This window comes from Bufo gargarizans, chromosome 4 (genome assembly GCF_014858855.1).
Source record: "Bufo gargarizans isolate SCDJY-AF-19 chromosome 4, ASM1485885v1, whole genome shotgun sequence".
Lineage (NCBI taxonomy): Eukaryota > Metazoa > Chordata > Amphibia > Anura > Bufonidae > Bufo > Bufo gargarizans.
In genome coordinates, this window is record NC_058083.1 from 435,243,574 (window position 1) to 435,271,354 (window position 27,781).

General features: G+C 41.1%; 1 protein-coding gene across 2 annotated transcripts in view; it reads left to right on the plus strand.

Annotated features, from left to right (window-relative positions):
• The window catches only part of SLC24A3 (solute carrier family 24 member 3), a 436,240-nt gene that overhangs the window by 77,569 nt on the left and 330,890 nt on the right, over window positions 1–27,781 (plus strand). For both annotated transcript variants that reach the window (XM_044291617.1, XM_044291618.1), the window contains exon 2: window positions 4,097–4,246. In XM_044291617.1, coding sequence (XP_044147552.1) covers window positions 4,097–4,246 — 150 coding nt within the window. The remainder of the gene's footprint in view (window positions 1–4,096; window positions 4,247–27,781) is intronic.

Sequence of the window (27,781 nt, forward strand, 5' to 3'; positions counted from 1 at the left end):
TATACAAACAGTACAGTGGAACACTGAACACATACTGAGTACTTTTTCACATCTGAGAAAATTAGATTAAGCCTTATCCAAGGGTGCATATGTACTTCCAATGTGAAATGAATATACTTATTGCTGGGAAATTAGGTTTCCCCATTTTAAGCTGATAATCTTTTCTGATGATGTCCTTTTAGATCACTTTTCATCATGATTATCCATTATAAGTAGAAAACCATCTTTCATGATTGAAAAGAATATAAGAATAGTAATTGTGCAGACAGTGATTAATATTCATTTCGCATGAGTTTCAATATCCTTCAAATGACATTAGTGACTTTATGAGACATCTTCCCAAAAGACAGCTGAAACGTGAATGAGGCTGTGCTCTACAACTTGCTTTTACGTTTGAGGGCACAATTATCATTTTGGTCCTGGAGGCCAAGCCTAGCCCCCTACATTTGGGAATTTATCAAATGTACAACATAATTACTGTATGCTTTGGAAGCAATCGTATTTTGTGCTGTAAGGAAACTTGTTGGGAAAGCAAAGCATTCTTGCTTGAAGGCCCTAAATGTGAAGACTAATAATAAAAAGATGCGTTTTTGTAGAGATCTAGTCTGTTCTGTTGGGATTGACAGTAAGAGCTGCTGTTCTATAACCCTACTGCAAAGATAGAACGTTTTCTATGAAGTGCATTGTTTCAGTATCCAATGAAAAATATTGTGTAATTGTTAGAAATGTGTCAAGGTCTATCTTAAAAAGTTCTGCCCTTGCTATGATGGCACATATCCCATATAGATGTTGCAACATATTGGATCTACAGCATACACACTGTAATAATATGATGGAGTATCAGTAAATAATTTTTCTATTAGTACTCTTCACCGGTTAGTATAGTCATGCATATATTACTGTCTAACGTAGACTTCATAACTGGTGGTATCAGTGTGCTACCAATTCCCAACCAGGTCCACAGCATTTTATGCTCTGCTCTGTGAGCCACATTCAACTTTGAGTGATGATCAGGAGCTACATTCATCTTAGAAATGGAGTAGAGAAATTACAAATGTGTAGAAACAAAGATTATTATAAATATTTCAGTGTAAAATCTGAGACAAATATCTCACCATCCAAATCCACTGCTTCATGATTAGGAGATATCTACAGTAGAGTCAATTGCCAGGACATTTTTGATCATAAATCAGTACTTTTATGGAGAGTTACATAGCAAGGGTCACAAACCACATGTGTCTCCGAAGCCACTGGTTGAGGAGTGCTGTTCTATGTCTATAGACAAAGTGCAGGAGTTATAGTATACATTTAAAGGAAGCAGATCTTTACAGAGAACATTCATCCATACTAGTCAGTTTCCCAGTAGAAGTTCCTGGTCAGATTTAGTCTCATGACCAAGACCTGCAGGTCTCAGTACTATGACATAGTCAAAAAGGAGAACCCAAAAAATCTATTAAATGCCATTATTTTTATTGTATCAGCATTATGAAGAGTACAGTATTAGAAAAACATGTCTGCTTTCTTTCAGAAACCACACAATATCTGCCTATGGTTTGTGTTTGGTTTTGCAGCTCAGCTCCATTGAAGGATATGGGGCTGATTCGCAATATCACACACCTCCTGTGGATAGGTTTAGCACTGTTTCTGAACTAAAGCAGCCATGCGTTTTTTACCCTGACCAACCTTCAATTTTGCCTTTATCCATGCTACCTATATAATTGGCCGTAGTTTGTAGATGTGAATAGGTTTATTGCTCTTGTTAAGAGAGACAAAATAAGAGTCTCTCAGATATGATAGCTTTTAATGGCTAATACAAATAGTGAAGTTACATAGCAAGTTTTCAAGATGGCTTAGGTCTCTTCATCAGGCATGGTAGGTGTTACATAGGAACATGGACTGGTCAAGGTTTTTGGGTCCACTAGGGGAAACGTTTCTGAGACCTCCCCATTTATGCAAACTGTTGGCATCATAAACTTTGTTGTTATCATTGCGCTCTCAGTGCTAAATTTCTCCAAAGCTAGCTCAAATGTGGCTGCCCTTATGGTCCATGCAGAGGGTCTTCTGTTACTTTGGTGGGCTTTTCCGAGCATGCAAAGGGAAGTTAGATATTTGAGCGCCAGTAGGAAAAATCTGTTGAATATCCTACATAAGAAATATGAAAAAATAACTATGTAAGAATTGTTACAGGTAAGAATGCCAGTCACTGCAGTGTTATATTCCCCTCCTTCAAGAATAAAAAAGAGAGGGTCCTGGGACCCCCACCATTAATATTTAAGGAGAGTATGATAACATCTGTATGATAATATCTTTAAACTAGTTAGATGACTAGAGAAAATTCTAGTCCAGTTGCTCAGACATACCTCTGACCTTTATGAATGAGAATGTATACATGATTTAGACACTTCTCCTTTATGAATACAGTATGTATATGCAGAATAAATTGAGTAAGCGACTTCCACCCAGAAAAAAAATAATTTATAGTTATAAATATCCATCTTGTTTCTATGCAACTGTGTTGTTTCTGTGTAATTGTTTCAAAGCTGCAGATGCTGGATAGCATTAGTAGAAGAAGAGCCTTAGGCGTGAATGCTACTTGTCCCGATCAAATATGAGTCATAAGCACTGCAAGGTAGAACGGTCTGTAAGATTTGCATGAACAGCTCACTTGTCCTGTTTGAAGTTACAATGAGCTCAGTCCCCAGACAGTAGGAGTAGTCATCATGGTAATAATCCTGAATTGTGTTCAAAGACTGCACAATCATTGTGGTGGACATTGCACAAGCCATTGTAATAAAATGTAAAATAGCTGACGCAGCATTTTGTAATAGTTGACAGTGAATGGCATTGTGGTTTGTGAAACGTATCAAGCTTTATCTTGAGAGCATCAGAAATCTTTCACAATTTTAATATTGTTTTCTATGTTTCATTTTTCCCAAGGCTTGTGAATCAGATGTTTAGTCTGCAATGTCACAGTGAGGAGACCTTTGTATTTATAGGGAAATCATCTTCTTAATATCAGCTGGGTGTTTTATCCTGGAGTCTCTTGTTATGTCAACCTTCTGCCACTATACTCACTATGGAAAAATGCAGAAATAAAAGATAAGAAAAATATTAAAATGTCCCAAAGATGAGGATAATTTTTAAAATGGTAAATTAAGAGACACTGGGGGAGATTTATTTATCAAAACCGGTGTAAGGAAAAACTAGCTTAGGAACCAATCAGATTGCACCTTTCATTTTTCAGAGATCCTTTGGAAAATGAAAGGTGGAATCTGATTGGTTGCTATGGGCAACTAAGCCAGTTCTACTTTACACCAGTTTTGATGAATCTTCCTGTTTTTCTGGAATCTTTATCTGACAACTTCAGCTCTTGCCTGATGGACCTTCTGTTTTTTTGCAATTTTCCATAAGTGTTAAGCAAAGGTGTACTGACCATAGAGGCAGCCCGGGTGACTGCTGTGGGGCTTCTAGAGATAGAGTGTCCATTCAAGGTTAAGCTGAAAGTGTAATGATAACCCACACAAGGATATGTCTACAGAAACCAAAGACATCGAAAATGTCTGAAAGTCATGAAAATTACATGGGATCACCAGAACCTACTGTTCTAGGTGGTTAGAAATGTGATGATGTCAACCTGACCGTGAAGAGGGCTTTATTTTCATGTCTGAGTCCACCATTCTCTATGTTAGCCACTGGTCTATAATTAAGTCAGTAATCTGGTATGTTTGTATATGATATGATACATAATATGATATAGCGATAATATACCCATGATATGTCTGTTTTGTTCCTAACAATTTCAGAAGTAAGGTCATACTGAATAAGAATTGACAGAACAGACTAATAAGCAATAAATGGGGTTATTTATAAAACTGGTGTAAAGTGGAACTGGCTTAGTTGCCCATAGCAACCCATCAGATTCCACCTTTCATTTTTGACATCTCCTTGTGAAAATGAAAGGTGGAATCTGATTGGTTGCTATGGGCAACTAAGCTAGTTCTACTTTTCACCAGTTTGATAAATGACCCCAAAAGTTCTTAGACTGAGTGATCTCCATGGATGTTTTGATTAAGTCTACATTGTGTTTATGTTCTAGGTGTTGAAGAAGACAACTCATTACATAGAAACCAGAGAAATGTATTAGATGTTCATACCAATAGTAATGGACGAGGACTGCTTTGGACAGATGGTGAAAATTTCACCGAAATTCCAGGTGAACACAGACGCAAGAACTGCACTGAACCAGGTAGTTTTCCATACTTTTCCTTTGCTATAGAATTGAGGAATCTCCCCATTGGATTGTGTTTCTCAATATTTTATGCTTTTATATTTTTGACCAATTTGTTATTCTTGAAAGATGTCAACACTGCTGTTTCATTCAGGTGTTTACCTGGCATTGTGGTGAAGTAAAATGTTTCTAAGTCTACACACTGGTTGTGCTTGTAACTAGAGACGGCCTTGCGGGTCGCCCGGCGGTTGTTTCGAAGCGAACTTTGCGCGTTCACGATTCGCATAACATGCAAACATATGGCGATGTGCGCTGGCGCCATATTCTTTTGCATATACTGATTGAGGGCTGCGATATACCTGCTTCCACAAAATACTGATTAAGGGGTTTGATATATTTGATTCCACAAAATACTAATTGAGAGCTGCGATATACCTGCTTCCACAAAATACTGATTGAGAGCTGCGATATACCTGCTTCCACAAAATACTGATTAAGGGGTTTGATATATTTGCCTCCACAAAATACTGATTGAGACCTGCGATATACCTGCTTCCACAAAATACTGATTAAGGGGTTTGATATACCTGCTTCCACAAAATACTGATTAAGGGGTTTGATATACCTGTTTCCACCAAATATTAATTGAGGCCTGCGATATACCTGCTTCCACAAAATACAGATTAAGGGGTTCGATATACCTATTTCCACCAAATATTGATTGAGGGATGCGATATACCTGCTTCCACAAAATACTGATTAAGGGGTTTGATATACCTGTTTCCACAAAATACTGATTGAGGGCTGCAATATACCTGCTTCCACAAATGCTGCTCTTCTCTAGGCACTTAGGCACAGGGTCTTTTTGAAAATGACGGGCAGGTGCACCAGGCTGGAGCCTAAGTGGGAAGTTGGAGAAGGCGTGTGCGATTACTTTAAAGGGTGCACCAGAGTTGGTTGGGTGGCTCACTCACCCTTCTGCTTCTGCACCCTCCTCATCCTCTGTATCTGCACCCTCCTCACTCTCTGCTGTGTGCACCCCCAAATGCACCACGACCACGATAGCCCCTCCACTTGAGTCAGAATAATTATTTTCCCATCCATTCTCAGACCTTACCGATGTGCAGCCATTCTTGACATCGGATGAGGAAGTGGAGGTAGCAATGGCCGCCACCCAGTGGTCTGACGACAGACGATGGACGTAACGTGGGTGCCCACAAGAGAGGAAGAGGAGGGGAGTTCAGAGGGAGAGACGGAGCAGCAGAAAAGGAGAAGAAACAGGCAGAGCTCACAGGGCACAGGAGGCAAAAAGCAGACTGCAAATGCATCTGGAGTGAGCCTTTCACCATGCACGGTCACATCTTGCGCTCCCAGGACCCCGGCACATGGCTCCGCAGTGCGGGCTTTTTTTTAACGTGTCAGCTGCTGACAATAGTGTTGCCATCTGCAGCCTGTGCTGTCAACGCATAAGTCGCGGTAAGCCCAACACTCACCTAGGGATGACCGCTTTAAGAAGGTACCTGGCCTCCCATCATTGAGCTCCACGTCCTGCCTCTTTTCCTTCTCCTCTCTCCTTCCATTTGTCCTCCACTCCACCTTCCACTGTGCCGTCGTCGCATTCATCTGGCAGAAGGCAGGCTTCCATGGCCCAAATGTTCGAGCGTAAAAAGGTGATGACGCCGGATAACCCTCTAGCCCAATGGCTGACTGCTGGCTTGTCGGAACTGCTAGCCCGCCATCTACTGCCATATAAACTTATAAACTTGTGATACTCGGAGGTTATTAGAAAATTTGTGGCCATTGGCACACCGCAATGGAAGGTCCCTGGAAGGAAATATTTCTCTCAGAAGGGCATCCCAGAACTATATGGCCACGTTCAATGGCAAGTGAATATATCTCTGGCACACAGTGTCAGTGCCAAGATACATCTGATCACAGACACATGGTCTAGCAAACACGGGCAGGGAAGGTACATAACTTTTACTGCTCACTGGGTGAACCTTCTGACGGCCATCAAGCATGTAACCTGTGGCCCGTGTAGATTTGGGGATACCGCCAAGGATTTCATGCAGGCCTGCCTCTTCTTCTCTTCCCAGGTGAGACGTTGCCATGCTGTACTGCGGCTGTTGTGCCTGGAAGCCAAGAGCCGGTTCTGCACTGCTTTCAGCTCTGCGGCCACAGGCCGATCAGTGGCTAACCCCGCTCAATTTGACAGTTGGTAAAGTGTTGTGCGACAATGGTGCCAATCTCTTGAGCACACTGAAACAGGGCCAAATGACACATATGCCGTGCATGGCACACGTCCTGAACTTAGTAGTGCAGCGATTCGTTGCCAAATACCCCAGGGTCCAGGATGTCTTGCGGCAGGTCAGAAAACTCTCTAGCCATTTTAGAAGATCTTACACGGCCATGGCTCGCCTTGCTGACATTCAGCGGTGTGGCGGAACCCGCCTCGCCACTGGGCATTGGAGAGGCCTGGCTGCCCGCCTCCTACCTGCTGACTATGGCCCCTGGTGATTTGGTACGTTTGAATGCAATATTTGGGCATGTGGTATTTTATATTGCTGCTACTGGCCCTTTAATGGCCATGTTATGACTTTTAGGAACAATGCCCCTTTAAGACGGTGTAGCAGATTGCATTCAGGCTGTCTTAAATACTATGTATGTTATTATGTGTTCGGTTAAATTGTATATGTGCATGCCAGGGGTCAAGTTAGTCCATTACGTTTGGTAATTGTATTTTGTGAATTGCGTCTGAGACAATGCTTATTGTGTTGGTTAATTACATCTCAGACAATGCTCATTGTGTTTTGTTTATTGCGTTACAGACAGAGGGGAGGGGATTTTGTGTACAATTGCTGGGAAGGTTTAAATACTGTAGATACATATGATTGGCTGTTTTTGCAGAGCCTGTGGGTAGTACCTTGTTGGAAGATGTGTATAAATCAATGCTTGTGTTAAAATAAAGGGAGTTCCTGTTTTTACCCTCAAGGTGAAGTGTTGTCTCATTCTTGGGGGAGGATTTATTGCATGCTGTCCCAGTTTGACTGCTAGGAGTGTAAACCTATTCGTATGGTTTCCTATTCAACTGTCTACAGCATTCATATGCATCAAGAGGATTTATCTGCTTCTTCGGTTTGGTGATTGTAGTGTCTGCCAGAGTGCTTGGAAGCCTCAGGAAAAGCTAGGCGCATCCGTAAACGGAGGTACTCAGTCGGGGTGCCAGGTGATCCGTTACAAGCGGTGACACCATTTGCCCGTCAGACGTCTGATTTGTGACAGGACAACTCGTTGGAACTTCACCTTTCAGAACAATATGCTTGATAGGCTGCTCCAGCAGTAACATGCTGTTAACAACTACCTGTACGAACTCTGCAGCAAGACAGGTTTTTGGAATCTTGTTTTATTTTCACTGCGCCAGTGGCTGCTCATGCGTGATGCATGCAGACTTTTGCAGCCATTTGATGAGATCACCAAACTGGTAAGTCGCACTTGCCAGGGCGCCATCAGTGACATCGTACCTTACGCCTTCTTTCTGGAGTGTGCATTGCGTTGTGTCATTGATCAAGCCATCAGGGAGCAGGAAGATGAGGAAGTCGCAATGCTGAATTAATTCCCGGGGGGGGGGGGGGGCTACTCCATCTGAGGCAAGTCAGCAGGAGTCTGAAGAGGAGTCAAAGGAGGATGGTGGCTGGGGGGAGGAGGAGGAGGAGCAAGAAGAGCAGGCTTTGAGGGGGACTTTAAACTTTTCGGAGATCCCTGGTGTTGTCCGTGGCTGGGGGAGGAGACCGAGGACGACATTCTCCTGGGCCATGAGCAGGAGCCAGGGCGCTCCACCGCTACCAATTTAGTGCAAATGAGAGCCTTCATGCTCCAGTGTTTAAAGAGGGACCCCTGTATAAAAAGCATTAAGTGCAAGGACCAGTACTGGGTGGCAACGTACTTAGACCCCCGGTACAAACACAAAATGGCGGACATGTTACCAGCATCATAGAGGGCTGGCAGAATGCAGCATTTCCAGGCTTTGCTGCGAGAGATGCTGCATTCTGCTGTTGCGGGTGCTGGCAGAGAAATTTCCACCCACAGCAAAACAGGTGGGGGTACAAATCCTACCACGCCTGCAAGAAAAGGGCAGTTTGAAGACGTGTTGGTCACTTCGGATATGAGATCATTCTTGCAGCCAACCCATGGACAGCCTCCCTCCGGATCCAGCCTCAGGGAACGCCTACACCGACAGGTGTCCGACTACATCAGGTTAACAGCCGATGTGGACGCTCTGAGAAGCGAGGAACCCCTGGACTACTGGGTGTGCAGGCTTGAACTGTGGCCAGAGTTGGCACAATTTGCCATGGAACTCTTGGCTTGCCCCTCGTTGAGTGTCCTGTCCGAAAGGACGTTCAGTACAGCAGGGGGGATCTTGACCGATAAGTGCACTCGCCTAGCTCACGACAGTGTGAACTACCTCACATTTCTAAAAATGAATGAGGCATGGATCTCAGAGGAATTCAACACCTGTGATGACCACGTGTAATTGAATTTCCTCATGCCAGACCACACATATCCGCCACTACCCAGAACAAAGAATGGTCCAGAATATACAGCGGCATAAAAGGCCTTTTCTGTCAGGTTAATGCCTAATTTTGGGGGCCTGTACTGGCCTACTGTAACATTTTTATCCAGTGACCGCCTAATGTACCTCTAGCCACATCATCACAAGTTCTTTTCTGTCAGGTGAATGCCTAATTTTGGGGGCCTGTACTCCTGTGGCCTAAAATTTTCTAGGCTCCAGCAGGTCACATTTTTGAGAGTTTCCCTTTAAGATGCATAAAAATGGCCCCTGATTCAAATACATATTTTTTGTGGGAATATTTGCCAATGATCCCCCTCGGATATGTCATTGTTCATGTTGTGGGACTATTTTTGCACGTCTTGTAAGTATTTGGTGGCTGCAAATATGACCTGAAGGTTTTACAGGTTCACCCGCCATTACAGTCAATGGGGCCTGCCGCAAACGTGTGGTTCGCAAACATTTGATCGCGAATGCACGTTTGTGTTCATGAACTGTCCCGGCCAATGTTCGTCCATCACTACTTGTAACCATTTCATTGTGTTTTGTTTGATATTGGCTGGCTTCACTTTTTACGGTATTTACCCCAGTATGGACAAAAAAAAGAACATTTAGAACTTGGCGTACTGGTACTATGCTAGTTTTTCATTATTTAGCTATTTTCTAATTTAGCGTTTACTTTATGGGAAGGTACAAGAGGATATAATGGCACTTTTTTATAATATTAATTGTTGGTGTCCATTAATATTGTAAGACCAAAGACTAACGTTTTCATTTAAATACCAAGTACTGAATCTTATATATTTTAAGTGTTACCCTTCTTATAAAAAAAAACAACTTTGATTTTGTACAATAAATCTGTTCTATATCTTCTAGCCATTAGTCCTAGCTATGAATTATACTACATTTTCTATAGTCTTATTTGTAGGCTAATTCTCCATAATTGTTATAAATAAAGAAAATGTGATGATTGATCACAAAAGCGACAAGGTCGTATATTGGAAACTGCTTGGCTTCGATTTTGCTTGTTCTATCTTCTGATCTCTTGCAAAATATAAAAGAAATAACTCAGGATATGAGCAAATTCTATTATATAGAATAATAGGAACCAGCTGAGTGAAGCTGGTTTGCATAAAAATTTGAAAATATGTTCTGGGCAGAAGACAAATATAGGCTGTAAGACTGTATGGAATGTGCTATAGATGGTTTAGCTTTCCTGAACATTGGCTGCAAACCACAGAACAAATGCCAGTAAAACTTCATTGGAATTGATAAACTGGCCAAAATATATGTGCATGAACTTTGACTTGACTAATATGTATTTACATGTCATCCTTTACTTCACTCATTTTGCCAGATTTTTTTTTAACCCAAAATTCCTATTTATTTTATACAAATCACATTGTCTACATGGAAGTTGAAGGATCCTGCATTTGTTGATGAGATGTCTTATTCTAACTATACAGTTTGTAGTTAAAGCTATCTGTTTCCTTTTCTGTATTATGGGTAGAAGCTATCTTTGTATCCGTTTTGTGGTCTGCAAATTGTAGATCTGCAAAATATGAATGCGTTCCGTGTGCTGTCCAAATTTAATTTGACATGGTCTATATTTTTGTGGAACGAACAAACGGACACAGAAAGCGCATGGATCATCCATTTGCTTTCGGAATCCATATGTCCATTCCGCAACAAGATCAATAATTTTCTGGACTTGTCTGCAAACTACGGACCATGGACCCATTTAAGTTAATGGGTCCACAAAAAATGAGGATGTGACCCGCACCACATCCTTATTTTACGAATGTGCAATTTGAGGACCGTTAAACGGAAACGATCATGTGCACGCAGTATTTTTGGTCTGCATCCGAGCTCCATTTTTTGCTGATCGGATGCAGACCTATTAATTTAAATGTGACTGCAAAAAATGCAGACAGCACACTATGTGCTGTCTTTTTCCATATTTCCTGCCCTGCAAATAAAAATGTAATTTTTAACATTTTTAAGGGTAGCATGTGCGGAATGAGAAATTGTGGAATGCACAAGGCCGGTATCCGTTTTGCGGCTCTGCAATTTGCAGACTGCAAAACAGATGCAGTTGTATGCATGAGGCCTAATGCATATATTACAATTAGAGACAAGACAATCAATTCTAAACTAATCTAATTCATCTGGAATTTCCCAAAAATCTGGATGCTAACTAAATCCAAATCTATAGCGATTCTACCTGGACGAATCTTTCAAAATGGTGGCCACCATTTTACAGATCAGATCAAATCTGCTGACCAATTTGTTAGAATCATACCCAAATGAATTTCAAGAAGTTTTCTCATCTCTAAGTACAATATTCCTCTATTACCATTGGCAATCCCAATTTCTGCAGCTAGGCCGCCACATCGTTGTGTCCCACAAAAAGAGGTACACATATGCAAACAGAAAGCAGGTCAAAGGGGCTCTAAACAAGGGAGTAGCTATAAGGGGTGCAGAGGTAGTAGTCACTACCGGGCCCAGGAGCTTGAGGGCCCAAAGACCATTGCGCCTCTTAAGAAGACACTGGTATTATAGAAAGTTCATGCTTGTCAAGTTACACCTCTGGCTGGAGGGAAGGGGTTAGGTCAAGAATTTGACATGGAGGGGATGCTGTTTAAATTTTTGCCTCAGGCTGCATGAAGGCTATGTGCTTCCCAGCCCCTGGCCCAAGCTGAACTCTTGAACCAGGGTCCATGAGTCTTTAGCTACTCCCCTGACTCTAAAGCTTAGTGATTTGGACTTGGTTTACCAGGTTGAAACTAATGGATCCTCTGAGAGATACGTTTTTATGCAGCTTTTGGGTATTCAGCATAATCTAGATGTGATCTCAATAGTCCCTAAAAAAAACTTTGGGTAGTTGAACGTTATGTTTTCTTGGATTCAGGCCTGGCCAGTGTAGTAAATTGCCACTGCGTCTTGTTGATTCATTAAAGTTGGATCTGCAATTCTTACATGTATACATAAAAGTTACAAATAGTAATTATAAAATATACAAGATATTTAGTAATATTTTAATGTAGCCTTTGCTTAATTTATTATAAAGGAAAAAACAATAAGAAAGGCATGATGTGCCCCAGACCTAATTGTTACGGTCGGGAGTGGGGGGAAACTCCCCACCGTATAATAAGGAAAAACGAGAAAGCAGCTAGGCCTGGACACCAGAAAAAGGGAACAGGTCAACTCCTAATGCTTCCCTAATCCTGGCCCTTACTCCTCACCATATGATCAGATCTGGATGGTAGGACGGCTCATACCCAGGAAACCTAGGACCCTGAGTCGCCCTGAAAATCCCTCAAATAAAGAAAGGGCAGAGACAACCTGTTCATCCCAGACACGGAAAAGTCTGCAAGGAAAAAGTGGAGACCCTATATAGTAACTGGATCGGCAGGTAAGAACACAGAACAACACACTTACCTGTCGCTGCCATCTCGACTGGAACCCATGAATAAGAACTGGAGGATACCGTATCAACAACATACATAGTTATCCAGCACACCAGGGAACCCGTGAATAAATACTGGAGCCCACACACTAAACAGGATACCGTACCAACAACATACATAGTTATCCAGCACACCAGTTACTGCCTGGATCCCCATGCAGCAAGATGCACGGCAGCCCCAGGCAGCGCTTCATATAGGCTTGTGGTTCCTCCTCCTGGGAACCCTGAGACCCCCTTCCAGAAGAACAACACACAAGGAACATGTCTAGCAAACATGCTGGACTAAAGACACCAACAGACCAGACATGTAACAGCCACTAGACAAGACAACAACCACCCATACATAAACATCACCAAACATATGCAAGGGTAGTGAAGGGAAGGTAGACAAATGGGAAGAAATAGATGACATTAGGAAGACATTGATGTCCCACTAGGTGGCCCTCAAGGACTGGACAGATAAAACACCCAGGACAGGAGCAAAGCTCCAGCACCAACAAAGGCTGGAGTACAACTGACTCCAGCCTGGAAGCCACAGGTAATAAAACCCTAGTGTCCACACCCAGCCAGGAAGTTAATCCCTCCAGCACCAATGGCCATACATGCTGTGACAACAAGGCATTGCCCCTAGCAACCATCATGTAGGGCTAATGTGTCATGGTGAACAACAAAGACCGTGACACTAATTGGAAGTGTAACACCACAAATTCTTTGTGTAGCTCCAATCTAAGGGCCTATGCAAATATCAAGGCTTTGTGCACAGACCCTATTCAGTCTCACAGGGTCCCTGTGAGCCAATGTGAGATCTATGCACTCTGTGTGCTACTACTGTATATGTTACTCGTATGAGGCACTGTATTCTCCTCTAGAGGTAATGTTTCAAAAGGAGAATACCTCCATAATTTAGAATACAATGCTGGATTCCATATGAAACCTTCATGTGCCACCAAATAAAACTATAGTCAAGCAGAGGTACATTTGCCACCATATGAAATTGTAGGCACTCATAATTATTTTTGATGTATACAACATGAATCCTCAATACAGTCCGGTCTATATAGCCAAAGTGTATTAGAGTCCTGTTATACATCATATATTAGATTAAAAGGGGTTCTCTGTGCCATGATAAACACATGGTATGTAAGTTAAAAAAAAAAAAAAAAAAAAAAAAAAACACTTACCTGCTCGGATCTTCCTGGTTCCTGCAGCACATTTTTGTCCCTAGCGCTTTCAGTTGCTGCCTGCCCAGAAATGTGACGTTCAAACTGACCATGCATTATCACTGCCAGACAATCAGTGACCAAGGCAGTGATGTGTAAATGCATGTGCAGATAACATCCACAACTTGTGGCCTACTAGAAAATACAGGCCTGCCCTACTGCTCTCAGATGTTTACAGGCACAAAAATTTAGTTTGTTTTGAAAGTTTGTCTATTTAAATGTGATGTTTCTTAATACATTTTGCCATATTAGTAACAAGGTTGTATGTGTTGGGATCTGGGAGACAGGAGATTTACCAATGTCATGAAGGAAAGCTCCATACTGCTTGGGGCTGGCCAGTCATGGATGTTGATTTCTATAACTCAGTTGAAAAAATAGTAGTTGGAAAACCTATGAGTGAGTACTGGAGTCAAGCAGTTGACAGAGTCAAAAAATTTTATGAAATTTTAGGGACATCACCAATTCTGTCATGTCTGTCTGGTATGTCAAAATCGCCATAAAGTTGTTGTCTCTTTAATCCATCAGTTGACTGCCTGACCATTTCTCCTACCGCTAAAGCTGAAATTTAGCATTTCAATATGTCCATTTAGAAATTAGGCAACTATGTAAAACATTGACACCAACAAAAGAGTCTACCAGAACTGTTTTTTTTTTTTTTTAGCCTGCTCTAGGGCTTAATGTAGTAATATTCAAATCCCTTTGTTAATGATCCAACAATAGAAAAACACAAATATATTACTGACAACCTAATACAAAAACAGCACTGGATTGGAGTGGAAAACCTGTACAAGCAGTTAAAAATTATACGAAATGTCTGCAACATTTTCAGAAAATACAGGGTATTCAGTATAATCATCGACTAAATCCATAAGGCATGACAGCTGAGTACAGCATTCAGCTATATCCAGCCAGAACTCCCATAGAGATTAATAGGAGTGTGCATCAGTCGCTCTATTTATTCCAGGGGTCATCGAGGGGTACGGGGCCTCCATTCTTGTGAGTGGTAGGACCTCCACCAATCTTATAGTTATCCTCTATCTTGTGGATAGTGGATAACTTGTCACAACCGGAATTTCCCTTGAAGGATTTTATTTCCAACGGATTATTTATATGTAGATTATAATGACATTCACAGGTTCCATATGTAGTTGTGCATTTCATCTCTTGTGTTATGGTTTCAAAGTTCCATTCATTTTCATACTGATGCCTTTTCCCTGTAAAGGATATACTTAACTTCCTGCTTTTTCTTTCAAAAATGCAAATTCTACCCTGAATGCCTGCCCTTTAATATGGCTTTATTGTAGAAGGATCGGCATTGGCTTACTTCCTGATATTACATAATAAAAGACATCAATAAAACCAAATGTATTGTAGTCTGCTACTCTTACTATCATTATGTATAGACACAAACCTTCACCTACACCCACGGAGATATCTGTGGAGATAAAATACAACTAGTCATATGGGCAGAGGTCATGAATAAACAGGTCTGGTGGGCGATCGGAGACGTGATGAAACTGATCTGGTCTGGTGGGCACTAGGAGAAATGATAGAACAGATCTGGTTAAGTGGGTGGCAGGAGACATGATAGCGCTGCTCTAGTCAGGTTGATGGCAGAATATGTGATGAGAAGAAGTTCTGGTCAGGTGAAAACCAGGAGACGCAACTGTTGTGGTGGTGGAAGTAATTATGGTATATACAACTGCGAGTACACGATGTGACCTGGCAGCATGTTCTGCATGCAGCTTACCGCCAATTGCCACGCCGCACCTACCTGTACCTGCTTATTTGCTTCAATTAGCATGTATATGCGATTTATTGGTGACACGGGTATAATTATAAGCGGATGTGCTTGTATTAAAGTGAATGTGTCAGCAGATTTGTACCTATGACCTGTCTGACCTGTTAGATGTGCGCTTGGCAGCTGAAAGCATCTGTGTTGGTCCCATCTTCATATGTGCCCACATTGATGAGAAAAATCATGTTTTAATATATGCAAATTAGCCTCTAGTAGCAACGGAGGCATCGCCATTACTCCTAGAGGATCAGCTCTCGTCAACTGCCACACCCTTTCCACTATGGCTAGTTGCACACTAGTGGCTAGGCAGTGCAAATGTCAACAAGTCTGGCCCTGTCAATGAAAGGCTAGATGCACACTAGCGGCGGCGATCTCTACTCATCTCTTCACTATAATGGGGACTGGCGAAGATCAGGCCGCATTCTGGCAAATACGCTGAGAATCGGCCGGAAGAAAATCTCTGCTAGCTACAAACTTCCGGCAATACCAGAATGCGCAGAGATCTGGCAGGCTGTTCCCTGCCGTAGCAGCCTGCTGGATCACCGTCACTAGTGTGCAACTAGCCTTTGATTGACTGGGCCAGGCTTGATGACATTTAAACTGCCTGTCAATCAAAGGGCAGAGGGTGCGGACGTTGCAGAGAAAACCGAGCCTTTAGCTGCCAAGTGCATATGCAACAGGTCAGCCAGTTCCATAGGTACAAATCTGCTGATAGATGCCCTTTTAATATGTTTCATTAAATGTACAGGTAATATATTGTATTTTGGTGCATCTCTTGTCAAGAACGGGCCAGTCACTTGGTTGGTTTGCTGCTAAATACTATATAAATCCAATCTCGCAATGTAAATTTGCACTGCCAAATCATAAAATGTCATTGTAAATGATATTACAAGGCTGTGTGAGAATTAACATTTTCTAATTTACCTGCTTTCATAATTTGTGACCATTCTTTTAGAGCAGCGGAGGGGAACCTTTTTGCTGCTGAATGCCATTTGGGTATTTGTAACATCGTTCGGGGGCCACACAGAATTCTCAACTTAAAAATATGACAGCTATATTTGGTCAAACATATAATTGACTTAGGGGTAAGTTACAGAAATTGCGCTTCAATGAAAAAAAATACAGAGCCCTGTATTCTTGCAGTTCAAAATGGCGCCTGCACTGTAAGTGGAGAATATTATATGTTTAGTTCTTTATTTCTTTATTTATTATTTCACCCAGCTTCCATTCTCCCTGCCTTCACAACTTTCTCTGCCTCCTGTTCTTTTCTCAGCCTCAAATCAGCCCCTCCACCTCCATCAGCCTCAGATCAGACCCCCAGCCTCAGATCAGACCCTCCATCAGACCCCACAGCCTCCATTAGCCTCAAATCAGACCCCCCCCCCAGCCTTGATAAGCCTCAAATCAACCCCCATCGGACCCCCCAACCTTCATCAGCCTCAGAACAGACCCCAGCCTCCAATAAGACACCCCCCCCCCCCAGCCTGCACTGTCTGCAGATCGGACCCCCAATCAGACCTCAGATCAGATGTTTAAAAAATAAATAAATAAACTTGCCTCTCCAGCTCTGGACGACACTATAATTCAGCATCGAGATGGGACCAGGCAGAAACAAAAGAAATAACTAAACAAAAAATCAAAAATGTGCAGAGAGAGAGTCAAATACACAGGTGAAAACTAGACATATGACATACAGACCCAGAGCCCGGGGGAGCCAACAACCTCGACGTACGTTTTGCCTTGCTTCCAAGATTGTGATAGCACAATGTGGTCATGATTAAGACGTACAGTTGAAACGCGTAGACCTTACCTGTCTGGTCAGCCTATGAATCTTATAATTCAGCCTGCTGCTGGATTTTTTTTTTACTGTTTTGAACAAGAGCAAAGTGCATCAAAAGGAGTCATAGTGGATGGGTACAGAGAGCAGTCTCTCTAGGAGCTTATACAATTTTTTTTATTATTGTGTTGGGACTTATTTAGGGGGCACTGGTACTACATGGGCCACTAAAGATGCATTTTTACTGTGTTGGGGCTTACTTAGGGGGCACTATTACTATATGGTGGGCAGTATTATTGTGCTGAGAGCACTAAGGGGGAACTTATGTGGGCAGGAATACTGTTGCTGTTTAAAAGTCATACAGGGTCAACTTCACTAAGTGGGCTCTATTACTAGGCAGGACACAAAGATGGGCACATTACTGTGTGAGGGACTATTATCACCTGAGGCACTATCTATTTGGCACTTTTTGGGGGTTAACTATAGTTATGACTCCATTATTATACAGTATTTGCGGAACAGCAGGCACAGTAATGTGGGCAGCTGGCCAACAGCAGGCACAGTAATGAATGACGGAATAGTTGGGAAGGGGGCTGGAAATGCTGTAGGCTGTCTGTGCAGAGGCAGGTCATGGTCAGGAGGTGGTGTGGTGGGATGGAGAAGAAAAGGGAAAATGAACAATTCCAGTCAGAGAAGACCTTACCTGTAAGTCACTGGATTTAACTGTACTGTAATCACATATGTAGTCTGCAGAATGCCTGTGTAGAACTGATATCTACCACTATACTGTATTGTGTGGTGGTAATTGTATAGTGTGTTTTATTCGGTAACAGTATGGCAGTATTATTCAGACACTATGTGATGGTAATAGGTGGTCATCTGGTACTATTCCTAGGCCTTTATATAGTGGTAATAAATGGTAGCCACATGACTGTATTTAAAGATATATGATTCACATAGATTAGTTTTTATGACAGAGCAAATTATTTGGGGTCAGGTCTACTATCAATATAGGTTCGAGGCCACATTTTAAAGCTGAGCTGGTGTATCTAGAATAAGTCTATCAACATAAAAGTTGTCTTTATTAAATACAGTGAAACTTCTTTAAGACTATAGCACAAAATTGTGGAGAAAATAGTCTTCTAGAGGGGTGATCAGCTCAAAGAGCATCTTTCATGGAAACTTTTGGTCTAGTTGGGAGATGGGCTTCTCAAAGAGATGGTCTTTTGGAGAGATTTTGTCAAGATTATTCTGCGACTTATTTAAAATTTGCCTGTCTTCTCTGTATATTGGTCCACACCCCCATCCCCCGCCCCGACACATAATTACCAACACAATTTTCCACCATATTTCTCAATGGTTTATTTCTATAGGGGCATACATGTATTTGCTAAAACCAGCACATTCACTTCTGCATTTTTATTTTATTTTTTGCATCTAGGAATGATGCAATACCTTATCCCTATTCGGAAAATCATATCCATCAATATTATACAAAATAGACAGCTCCACTGATTCATTATGTAACTTTTCAAATATTACAGTATAGCCATGGCAGTTCTATTTTTTTTCTGGACAGCCCTGCTTCCTAGGAGAGGTTTATCATCATTTTAGAAATATAAAACCATAGGCCGTATTATAATTACAATTCATTTTAGCATATAAAAATACATTTAACCAATTATTTAGGAATATTCATATATGAAATCAAAATATGAAAATGCAAAGCTTGGAGTTGATGACAGTATTTCTACGACAAATACTTTAATTGTCCCCATCATCAATCAGCAGTCACTAAATGTCTTCTTAATGGTTTCCAGTTAGCGGTAAGTACACTCTAAATTTACTTATGAAATACTCAAACTAGGGCACAGAAGTTCATTCATCTTACTGCACAGACCAAATCCAGATAAAACTATGTCTGAAGACAGACCAGCACTTTGTCAGACAAAGTCTGTTTTTCGGTGTTTTTGGCATTGACCAGCTATTGTTTGAAGGCCAGCATGTGCCCTGAAGGTTTCCAAAAAAACAATATGTATAACAGGACATCTATTGAAATCATAATATGTTCTCTTTCCATTTGTGGCCCTCTTGCCAAAACACTTCTGAATTCTTTATTATATGTGATGGATATCTTCCAGCCTCAGTCTTTTAACATGGTGCCAGGATGTTGATAGCCATTTTGACATTTGAATGATTAGTGGTTTAAAGTTACTTACTGCCAGCCACAGTAAGAAATCATTGTATATATTTTTAATGGCAGTTTTGGCAATGGTTTATTGTGGGTCATTTACAATTATTTAGATCATGGTGTAATTTGACATCTTGCTATTTGCAAGTACACCACATTCTATCATCCTACATGTGTTATGTGATTGGGACTACATAATTCTTTATTTTCTTTTTTTTCTTTTTATGTCATTTTGCTTAGTGAAATAAAGTAGGGTAGGGTGATATATTAATTATTTTACTCAGGTCCTTCAAATGCAAGCTACAAAGTTGATCAGTTTACTTTAGATTCTTAAAAGGGTTGTCCAAGTTATAATTTCTAAGATGCCACCGAATGTCTAAAAATAAATAATCAGCCTATTCTCACCTTTTTCTTCCTCGCCATTTCCAGCACCGAAGCTATGGTTCTTGTGTTCTTCTACAAGGCTAGAAGTATATGGTCACTAAGACCAGTGATTGTTTTCACTGATGCCCTAACAACATTCAATTCTCTGATGTCATTTCCAGTTACTCAGCTATTGGCTGAAGCTACCCCCCACTGACTTCCTGCTATGCCCGCCTCCTGCACATAATACTGATCATACTGAGCATTATATGCTCCTCTTTAGGTCTGCTTTATGGTCCAAATTCAGGAGAAAGCAGCTAAAATGGAGCTCCCGAACTTTCCTGTATTATGCTCAGAGCAAATACAGGAGGTAAAAAAGAAGGAAGTCTGCAGAGTATTGAGTGATGAGAGAGGGATATTTTGGAAAATTCTGTCCAGCCCAGTAACATGCAGTTATTTGATATTTCTGGGTTTAAAGGCTATGTACACCTTTTGGGGGGGGCAATTTTTTTTTATTATTGCATTATACTTATTTTGAGCTAAAAATATTTTTTTTGATTGGTCTTTATTAACAATGTGGAACCTTTTTTTCTGTACAGAGCAGACATGCTCTACTAGCTGCTGGTGGATTTTTTTTCTTTTCCGTCATTTTAAGGAGAAGATGGACTTCTTTTCTCTGATCTCTCACATTATAAACACCCATTATAGCTCAGTTCTTATCTTACTGATAAGAATGTGGCTTTAATAAGTGACCTCTTAGTAGTTTAGAGATAAGGCCTATTAGATGACTGGTCCAAAGTGAAAGTACAGTCACACAGTTAGAAAACCACTTAACCCTTTGTGACTGAACAGCTCAATATTTTCAATAAAGGCAAATTGAAAATATGATTTTTTGCCAAAAAATAGGTTAAATGCAATTATAAAAAAAAATGACTCCAAAGGTGTACGTAGCTTTTAAGGACCTATAGAGTGAAATAATTACCTTTTTTTTTGCTTTATAAGACACACCAGATTATGATGCACCAACATTTTTGAGGAAGAAAATTAATAAAAAAAATATTTTTCATCAGACACCCAAATAAGATCCCCCCCCAATTTTCATCAGACTTCAGATCAGCTCCCCATACCAGACCCCCAATATCGGACCACAGATCAGAAGAAAAAGAACTAAATAGATTTACCTCTCCGGACGGCGGGCTGCAATCACCGTTCCCTGGTCTTCTTCAGGCCCGCGCTGCCCATGGTCATAGTGCGTACACTATGTCCTGATGTTTCAAGCCTGAAGAAGACCAGGGAGGAGTGAATATGGCCAGCGCTAGCAGCTCTTCACTCACCACTTCCCGGGCCTCCTGCATAGTAGTGTCCACTTCCATTATGAAATTCCTCTCTAGTATTTACTTCATAAATTGAATCTTTAAAAAAATGGTACCCACCAGTGTCACTTTATAGATGCTTCCAGAGCTTAAAAGAAAAAACACAAATGGCGGCTTCATATGTGATCTTGCTCAATTGCTGCTAGTCCTGTCATCCACCTACTGGTCTGTGTTTACCTTGAAGAATTGATGTGTTGTACCAGCTTGTGACCACTCCAGCTGATCACTGGCCACAATGGTCATGTCAGTATGTACAATGTTTTTCTGTATCTCTGTGGTCAGATCAGTTGTACATTTCTGGAACTGTAATTATACTTTCCTCTAATATATATGGCAAGCCTCAGACTTTGAAAACAACATACGAGTTCATAATGAAGGGCCTAAAGGGAGAATCATCCATGTAATGCCAGAGCTAATGTTGTGATTTCATCCATCTTACCTCATACCCTATTAGTTTTGGAATCCATTGGGTTATTCTAAATTATTTTTTCCTTATCTCTACAGCAAATTGCTTTGCTGGTTGCTGTGTTATCAGCTGAAAATAATCAGTCATTAGCACAATGCATGCTAACCCCATGCACCCAGAAGACACTCTGCCATGTGGATCCAAGTAGGGTTGTCACGATACCAAAATTTTGATTAGATTTCCCTACCGTAAAAAAGTATTGCAATACTCAATACCATTCGATAACAGTCCTACCCTTTTTTTGGGGTGGACAAGGTAACTTAAAAATGGCAAATCACGCGTTTTTTTTTTCTGTTACGGCGTTCACCACATAGGAGATATTATTTAATATTTTAATAGTTTGGACTTTTCGGACGTGGCGATATGTAATATGTTTATTTATTTATTGTTTATATATTTTGTATGTAAAATTGGGAAAGGAGGGATTTAAACTTAATACTTTGGTGTTTGTTAGTTTTTTTACTTTTTTTTATAACTATTAGCCCCCTTAGGGGCTAGAACTGGGATCTTTCAATCCCTTGTCCTATTCACCCTAATAGAGATCTATTAGGGTGACTACAACTTTACATTGTCTCTGCTGCTCTGTGCTTTGCGCACACAGCAGCAGGGAGATTACCATGGCAGCCATGGAAGGCTTCAATAGCGTCTTGGCTGTCATGGTAACCGATCGGAGCCCCAGGATTACACTGCTGGGGCTCTGATCGGAACTGTCAATGCACCACCAATGAAGACCCTGTGGCCACTGCCACTAATGACTTTAATACTGGGGGAGAGGCGTCAAATATAAGCAACGGGTGCCGGCAGCAGAATCACCTGGCCTTTATGACAAGGCGCTGCGATCCGCGGCAGTTAACCCCTCAGGTGCGGCATATTTGTATTAAAAGGTTAGTTATCTTCATTGGTGGCACAGTGGCCACAGCACCTCTCTTCTCATTGGTGACAGCAGCACTGTGGAGAGGGAGGGAGGAAGAAACTGTTTCCTTCTCCACTATGCTGCTGAGGAGAACATGGCGCATGCTGAGAGCAGCACGTACCATGTTCTCTGATACTAGGCTGCGCAGTAGTAAGTGTTGCAGCCCTAGTGTTGCACTTCTTTAGTGTCTGAAAATACAATACTAGACAACATTTCTTTAGCAACCCTGTCTTAGCTATTGTCTCAATCTGTTGTATGGATTTATCACACAATATATTATTATTTTTTAACCCTTTAAGAATGCAGCCTAGTTTGGTACTAAAAGAGGTCTTTCCATTACAAGCATGTATCCACTATCCACAGCACAAGGGATAAGTGTTTGATTGGTAGGGACCTCGCCAATCACTGTACTTGGCTGTCTCTGGCAGTCCTGTAGAGTTGAATTGGGTGGCAAAAGGGAGAACACAAGGCCCCTGTACTCATAATTTCATGCTCCAATGGTCTCCTTTGCCCTGCGTTGAATCCTGCAGGGATTATGGAGATCCAGTGACGTACTGGACTCTCCATAGGGACTGCTGAGTGAAGGCTTCCACCCAGCAGTGAGCGCGCTGACGTCAACCGACACTGATGGGCAGGCTTTAGATCTTCCCTTGCCTGTAAAACGGCTAGGGCAGTGCTAAAGCCCACCCATCAGTGCCAGTGACGTAACCAGCAACACTGCTAGGCGGAAGCCTCTGCCTAACAATGTGAAAGTATAAACGATCAATCCCTTGCCCTGCTCAATCCAGCGCAGGGCAAAGGAGAGCATTGGAGAATTAAATGCTCCGATGCTCATGTTAGAGGGGCCGGAGGGGTGAAAATGGTGTTTTGTCCTGGTATAGGAGGCTTAGTAGTCCAGTGGGTAGACCTTCTCAGTGACTCACAGACTTCCCATAGGTGACTATACAGATATAGCTATGAATCAAAGAATAGGATCCCTAAGTACAGAAGTAGAGAATATGTAAATGTATAAATTACATGTAATGCAGAATATTTTCTAATAAAGCTATGTATCAATCTGCTCAGCTCCTCCTGCTCTGTTGCTGATAGATTGCACTACACTTTCAAGGTGACCGGTTCCCTTTAACATTGAGGATATGTGTCTTGTCACAATATATATGTAGTCTTAAAAACTGAATGAATTGTCCAATTGCATGAAATTCCCATGGTTCTGATGCCGAAATAGGTCATGTGATCATCATGGCAACAGCATCCTGGTCCTGTACCAAATGTGAAGACAGACATCTGGTGTGAATTATAAATAAGTCAGAGAGAACACCATTTGCAGATGTGTTCAATTAAACCCATATTACATTTCTTGCATTTACAATTTAACTTGAGGAACATCTATTCTCCTGTGATCTGAGTACACTGTCCACTGTGAGGAAAATTATATTATGAGCTTAATGCTTGAAGTAAAAGACCTGAAATCTGAACCTCAGAAGATGAAGGTACCTACAGTGGGTGGGAATAGTGAATTGCAGAGTACTGTACTGTATACATGTAGCATGATGACATTGTAGGTTTTCTTGCTTGACTTGTATGTTCAGCATTTTATAAACTATAATCCATGCTATATCAACATTTTGCCATTAAGAAGTATTCCGGTTTTGATGATGACATTTATTTATTTAGCGAATAGGCAGTTCTAGAATTTTCTAATACAGTGATCCCTCAAGATACAATGGCCTCAGGATACTATATTTTCAGCAGACAATGGTCTCTTATGGGCCATTGTAGGTTGAAATCAGACTCTGCATACAAAGCCTCAGATCAGATCCAACTAACATGGCCATCACCTGTGAGGTACTACATGTTCTGTACTGCTCATCTGTGCCAGAATGAGCTGCTCCTTTAGATACTAGGTGAGCTGCAAGACCCTTAAGAAGCTGTGTACAGCTATTTAAAATTTTGCTCACAGACCTTTATTATATCCGCACAGTAGCCTCTCTCTAAGGGCTCATGCAGACGAATGTGTGCCGCCCGTTCCAAATTGCTGTCCCCGCATGGGCACCATCTGTGCGACTGGTGCAAAAGGATGCAGACCCATTTAATGTGAATGGAGCGCAGAAAAGTAGAACAGAGTGCTTCCGTGGGGTTCCGTGCCTATGTTCCGCACTACAACTTCCGGATTGCGAACCCATTCGCTGGTTGCGGGTCGCAGTATGGGCACAGGCCAACAACGTCCGTGTGGATGAGCCCTAAAGCAAAATAAAGTTTTTTTAATGGGTCTGAGCTGCAATACCAAGCACTCCCACTATACAGTGTATGGTACTGTGCTTGTTGCGAGGAGGCCATGACGCTTACAGGAGTGTAGCAGCCTCTTTAAATTTGTGCTGTTGCATTGTGATGAATAAAATACAAGTTAAAGTGATTCTATTGCCACAAAACTACATATCGATCTGCTCAGCATCTCCTGCTCAATGTCATGCGGCCTACAGGTTGCACCAAATTTCATGGTTCCCTTCAATGTTTCTATTCAAATCAGTTCTTCTCCATCTTATAGCTCAAAATCAACATGAGTATGTAGGGATGTAGAAACGTAATGCCAATGACCTGGTTGGTTTCAAACCCATAATGCCCATGAAGTAACATTATCACCGTACCACCATAACCAGTCTTACCACAGAAAGGATGATTTCAGTCCTATGAGGCTAGTATTGTGAGATCTGCCAGACCCCTCTGTATCCAGTATTGCCTTAAGCCACTGCATTTTTGTCCGGCCCCATTAAACCGGAGATCTGGCTGCAACTTGGCAAACATGATGAGAATTGGCTGGACGAAAACCTCTGCACCGCTGCAAGTTATAGAGGTAATCATATATGAAAGGTTCTCAAGGACTTTATTTCAGAATGAGTGCCAAGAGACAAAAAGTGTTCTTCTGATAGGGAGGATCGCAAAGGTCACACCTAGCCAGCATTTATAGTACTTTTTGTGGATATGTCATAAGTGCCGAAGATATGTACTAGATGTTGGTTGCCAGGATGGATGCCAACCAGCCATACTGCCAACCAGCCATACTGCCATGTCCAGAGTATTTAGTTAATGGCGAAAGGAAGAGAATTTAATATGTGAATGAGCAGACAGATTTAACACATTATTAATACCATTATTAGAGATGAGCTAATCGAATCAGATGAAGTGGAATTCGATCCGAATTTTAGGAAAAAGTCGACTCGCAACTAATGCAAATTTCCTCACGCTTCGTGGTAACAAATCTAAATTTTTCCTAAAATGGTGGCTACAATGGCAGCTACACGTGTGAGTACATGGGGCAAGGAACTCTGGGAAGGCAGGCTGACCCATAATGCCATGCATGCAGCCAATCAGCAGCCAGCCAGCCCTGTGATGTCACAGCCCTATAAATGCGGCGGCCATCTTAGAGTCAGACATTTTCAAGCGTTCTGAGTGCATGAAGTAGGGAGGGTGCAGGGACAGACGTGAGAAGGTGCTAGGGACAGCAATTGTGAAAAAAAAACTGAAAAAACAATTTATACGTTTATACTCACTTCACTGGTGAATTTATTTCTGCTAAAAGCGTTTACTGGCCTATTTCAGTACAAAAAGTAAAATATATTCTCAGTTCACTTCTCCAGTTTTATGTTTTGAAAGCGTTTACTGGCCTATTTCAGTACAGAAAGAAAAATATATGCACACTTCACTTATTTGTGGCAAAAGCATTTAGTGACCTGTTTCATTATAGAAAGAAAAAAATATACGCACTTCACTGGTGCACTTATTTGTGGCAAAAGCATTTAGTAGCCTATTTCATTATAGAATGTAAAAAATATACTCACTTCACTGGTGCACTTATTTATGGCAAAAGCGTTTAGTGGCCTATTTCAGTACATAAAGAAAAATATATACGCACCTCACTGGTGCATTTATTTCTGCTAAAAGCATTTACTGGCCTATTTCAGTAGAAAAAGAAAAATATATTCTCAGTTCACTTCTGCAGTTATATGTGTTGAAAGCGTACAGAAAGAAAAAAAATATACGCACTTGTTTGTGGCAAAAGCGTTTAGTGGCCTATTTCAGTACACAAAGAAAAATATATACGCACTTCACTGGTGCATTTATTTCTGCTGAAAGTGCTTACTGGCCTGTTTCAGTTCAAAAAGAAAAATATATTCTCAGTTCACATCAGTGGTTATATGTGTTGAAAGCATACAGAAAGAAAAAAAATATACACACTTCACTGGTGCACTTATTTGTGGCAAAAGCATTTAGTGGCCTATTTAATTATAGAAAAAAAAAATCTGCGTACTTCACTGGTGCACTTATTTGTGGCAAAAGTATTTAGTGGCCTATTTAATTATAGAAATAAAAAAATATACGTACTTCACTGATGCACTTATTTGTGGCAAAAGCGTTTAGTGGCCTATTTGAGTACAGAAAGAAAACTATATACGCACTTCACTGGTGCACTAATTTCTGCTAAAAGCATTTACGGGCCTATTTCTGTACAAAAAGAAAAATATATTCTCAGTTCACTTCTGCAGTTATGTGTTGAAAGCGTTTACTGGTCTACTTCAGTACAGAAAGAAAAATATATACGCACTTCACTGGTGCTTTTATTTCTGCTGAAAGCGTTTACTGGCCTATTTAAGTACAAAAAGAAAAATATATTCTCAGTTCACGTCGGCGGATAAATGTGTTGAAAGCATGGCTTGGGAGTCAGCAGGGTGGCAGCAGTGGGAGGTCGGGAGCCAAATGTGCCCAGGGTAGACCAACTGCTTCGCAGAAGCCTACCTACCCGGGAAGTAGTGGTGCAGGGGTTCACGGAAGTAGCGGCGGTAGCAGTCAGTGCGGCGATTATATGTGTTATTTTGTATTTCAGTGCAAAAAGAAAAATACATTCTCAGTTCACAGTGGCGGCGGTTATATGTCTTGAAAGCGTTTAGTAGCCTATTTCAGTACAAAACAAAAAATATATTCTCAGTTCACGTCGGTGGTGGTTATATGTCTTGAAAGCGTTTAGTGGCCTATTTCAGTACAAAAATGAAAAATATATATGCATTTCACTTCTGCAGTTATATGTGGTGAAAGCATTTAGTGTCCTATTTCAGTACAAAAAGGAAAAAATATATTCACTTCACTGGTGCATTTACTTCTGCTAAAAGCGTTTACTGGCCTTTTTCAGTACAAAAAGAAAAATACATACGCATTTCACTTCTGCAGTTATTATAATTTCAGTACAAAAACTAAATATATTCAGCGTTCACTTTTGCAGTTATATGTGGTAAAACCTTTAGTGACGTATTTCGGTAGAAAAAAATATATATATTCAGCATTCACTGTTGCAGTTATGTGTGGCAAAACCTTTAGTGATATATTTCCGTCCCCAAAAAATATATATATTCAGCGTATATATTTA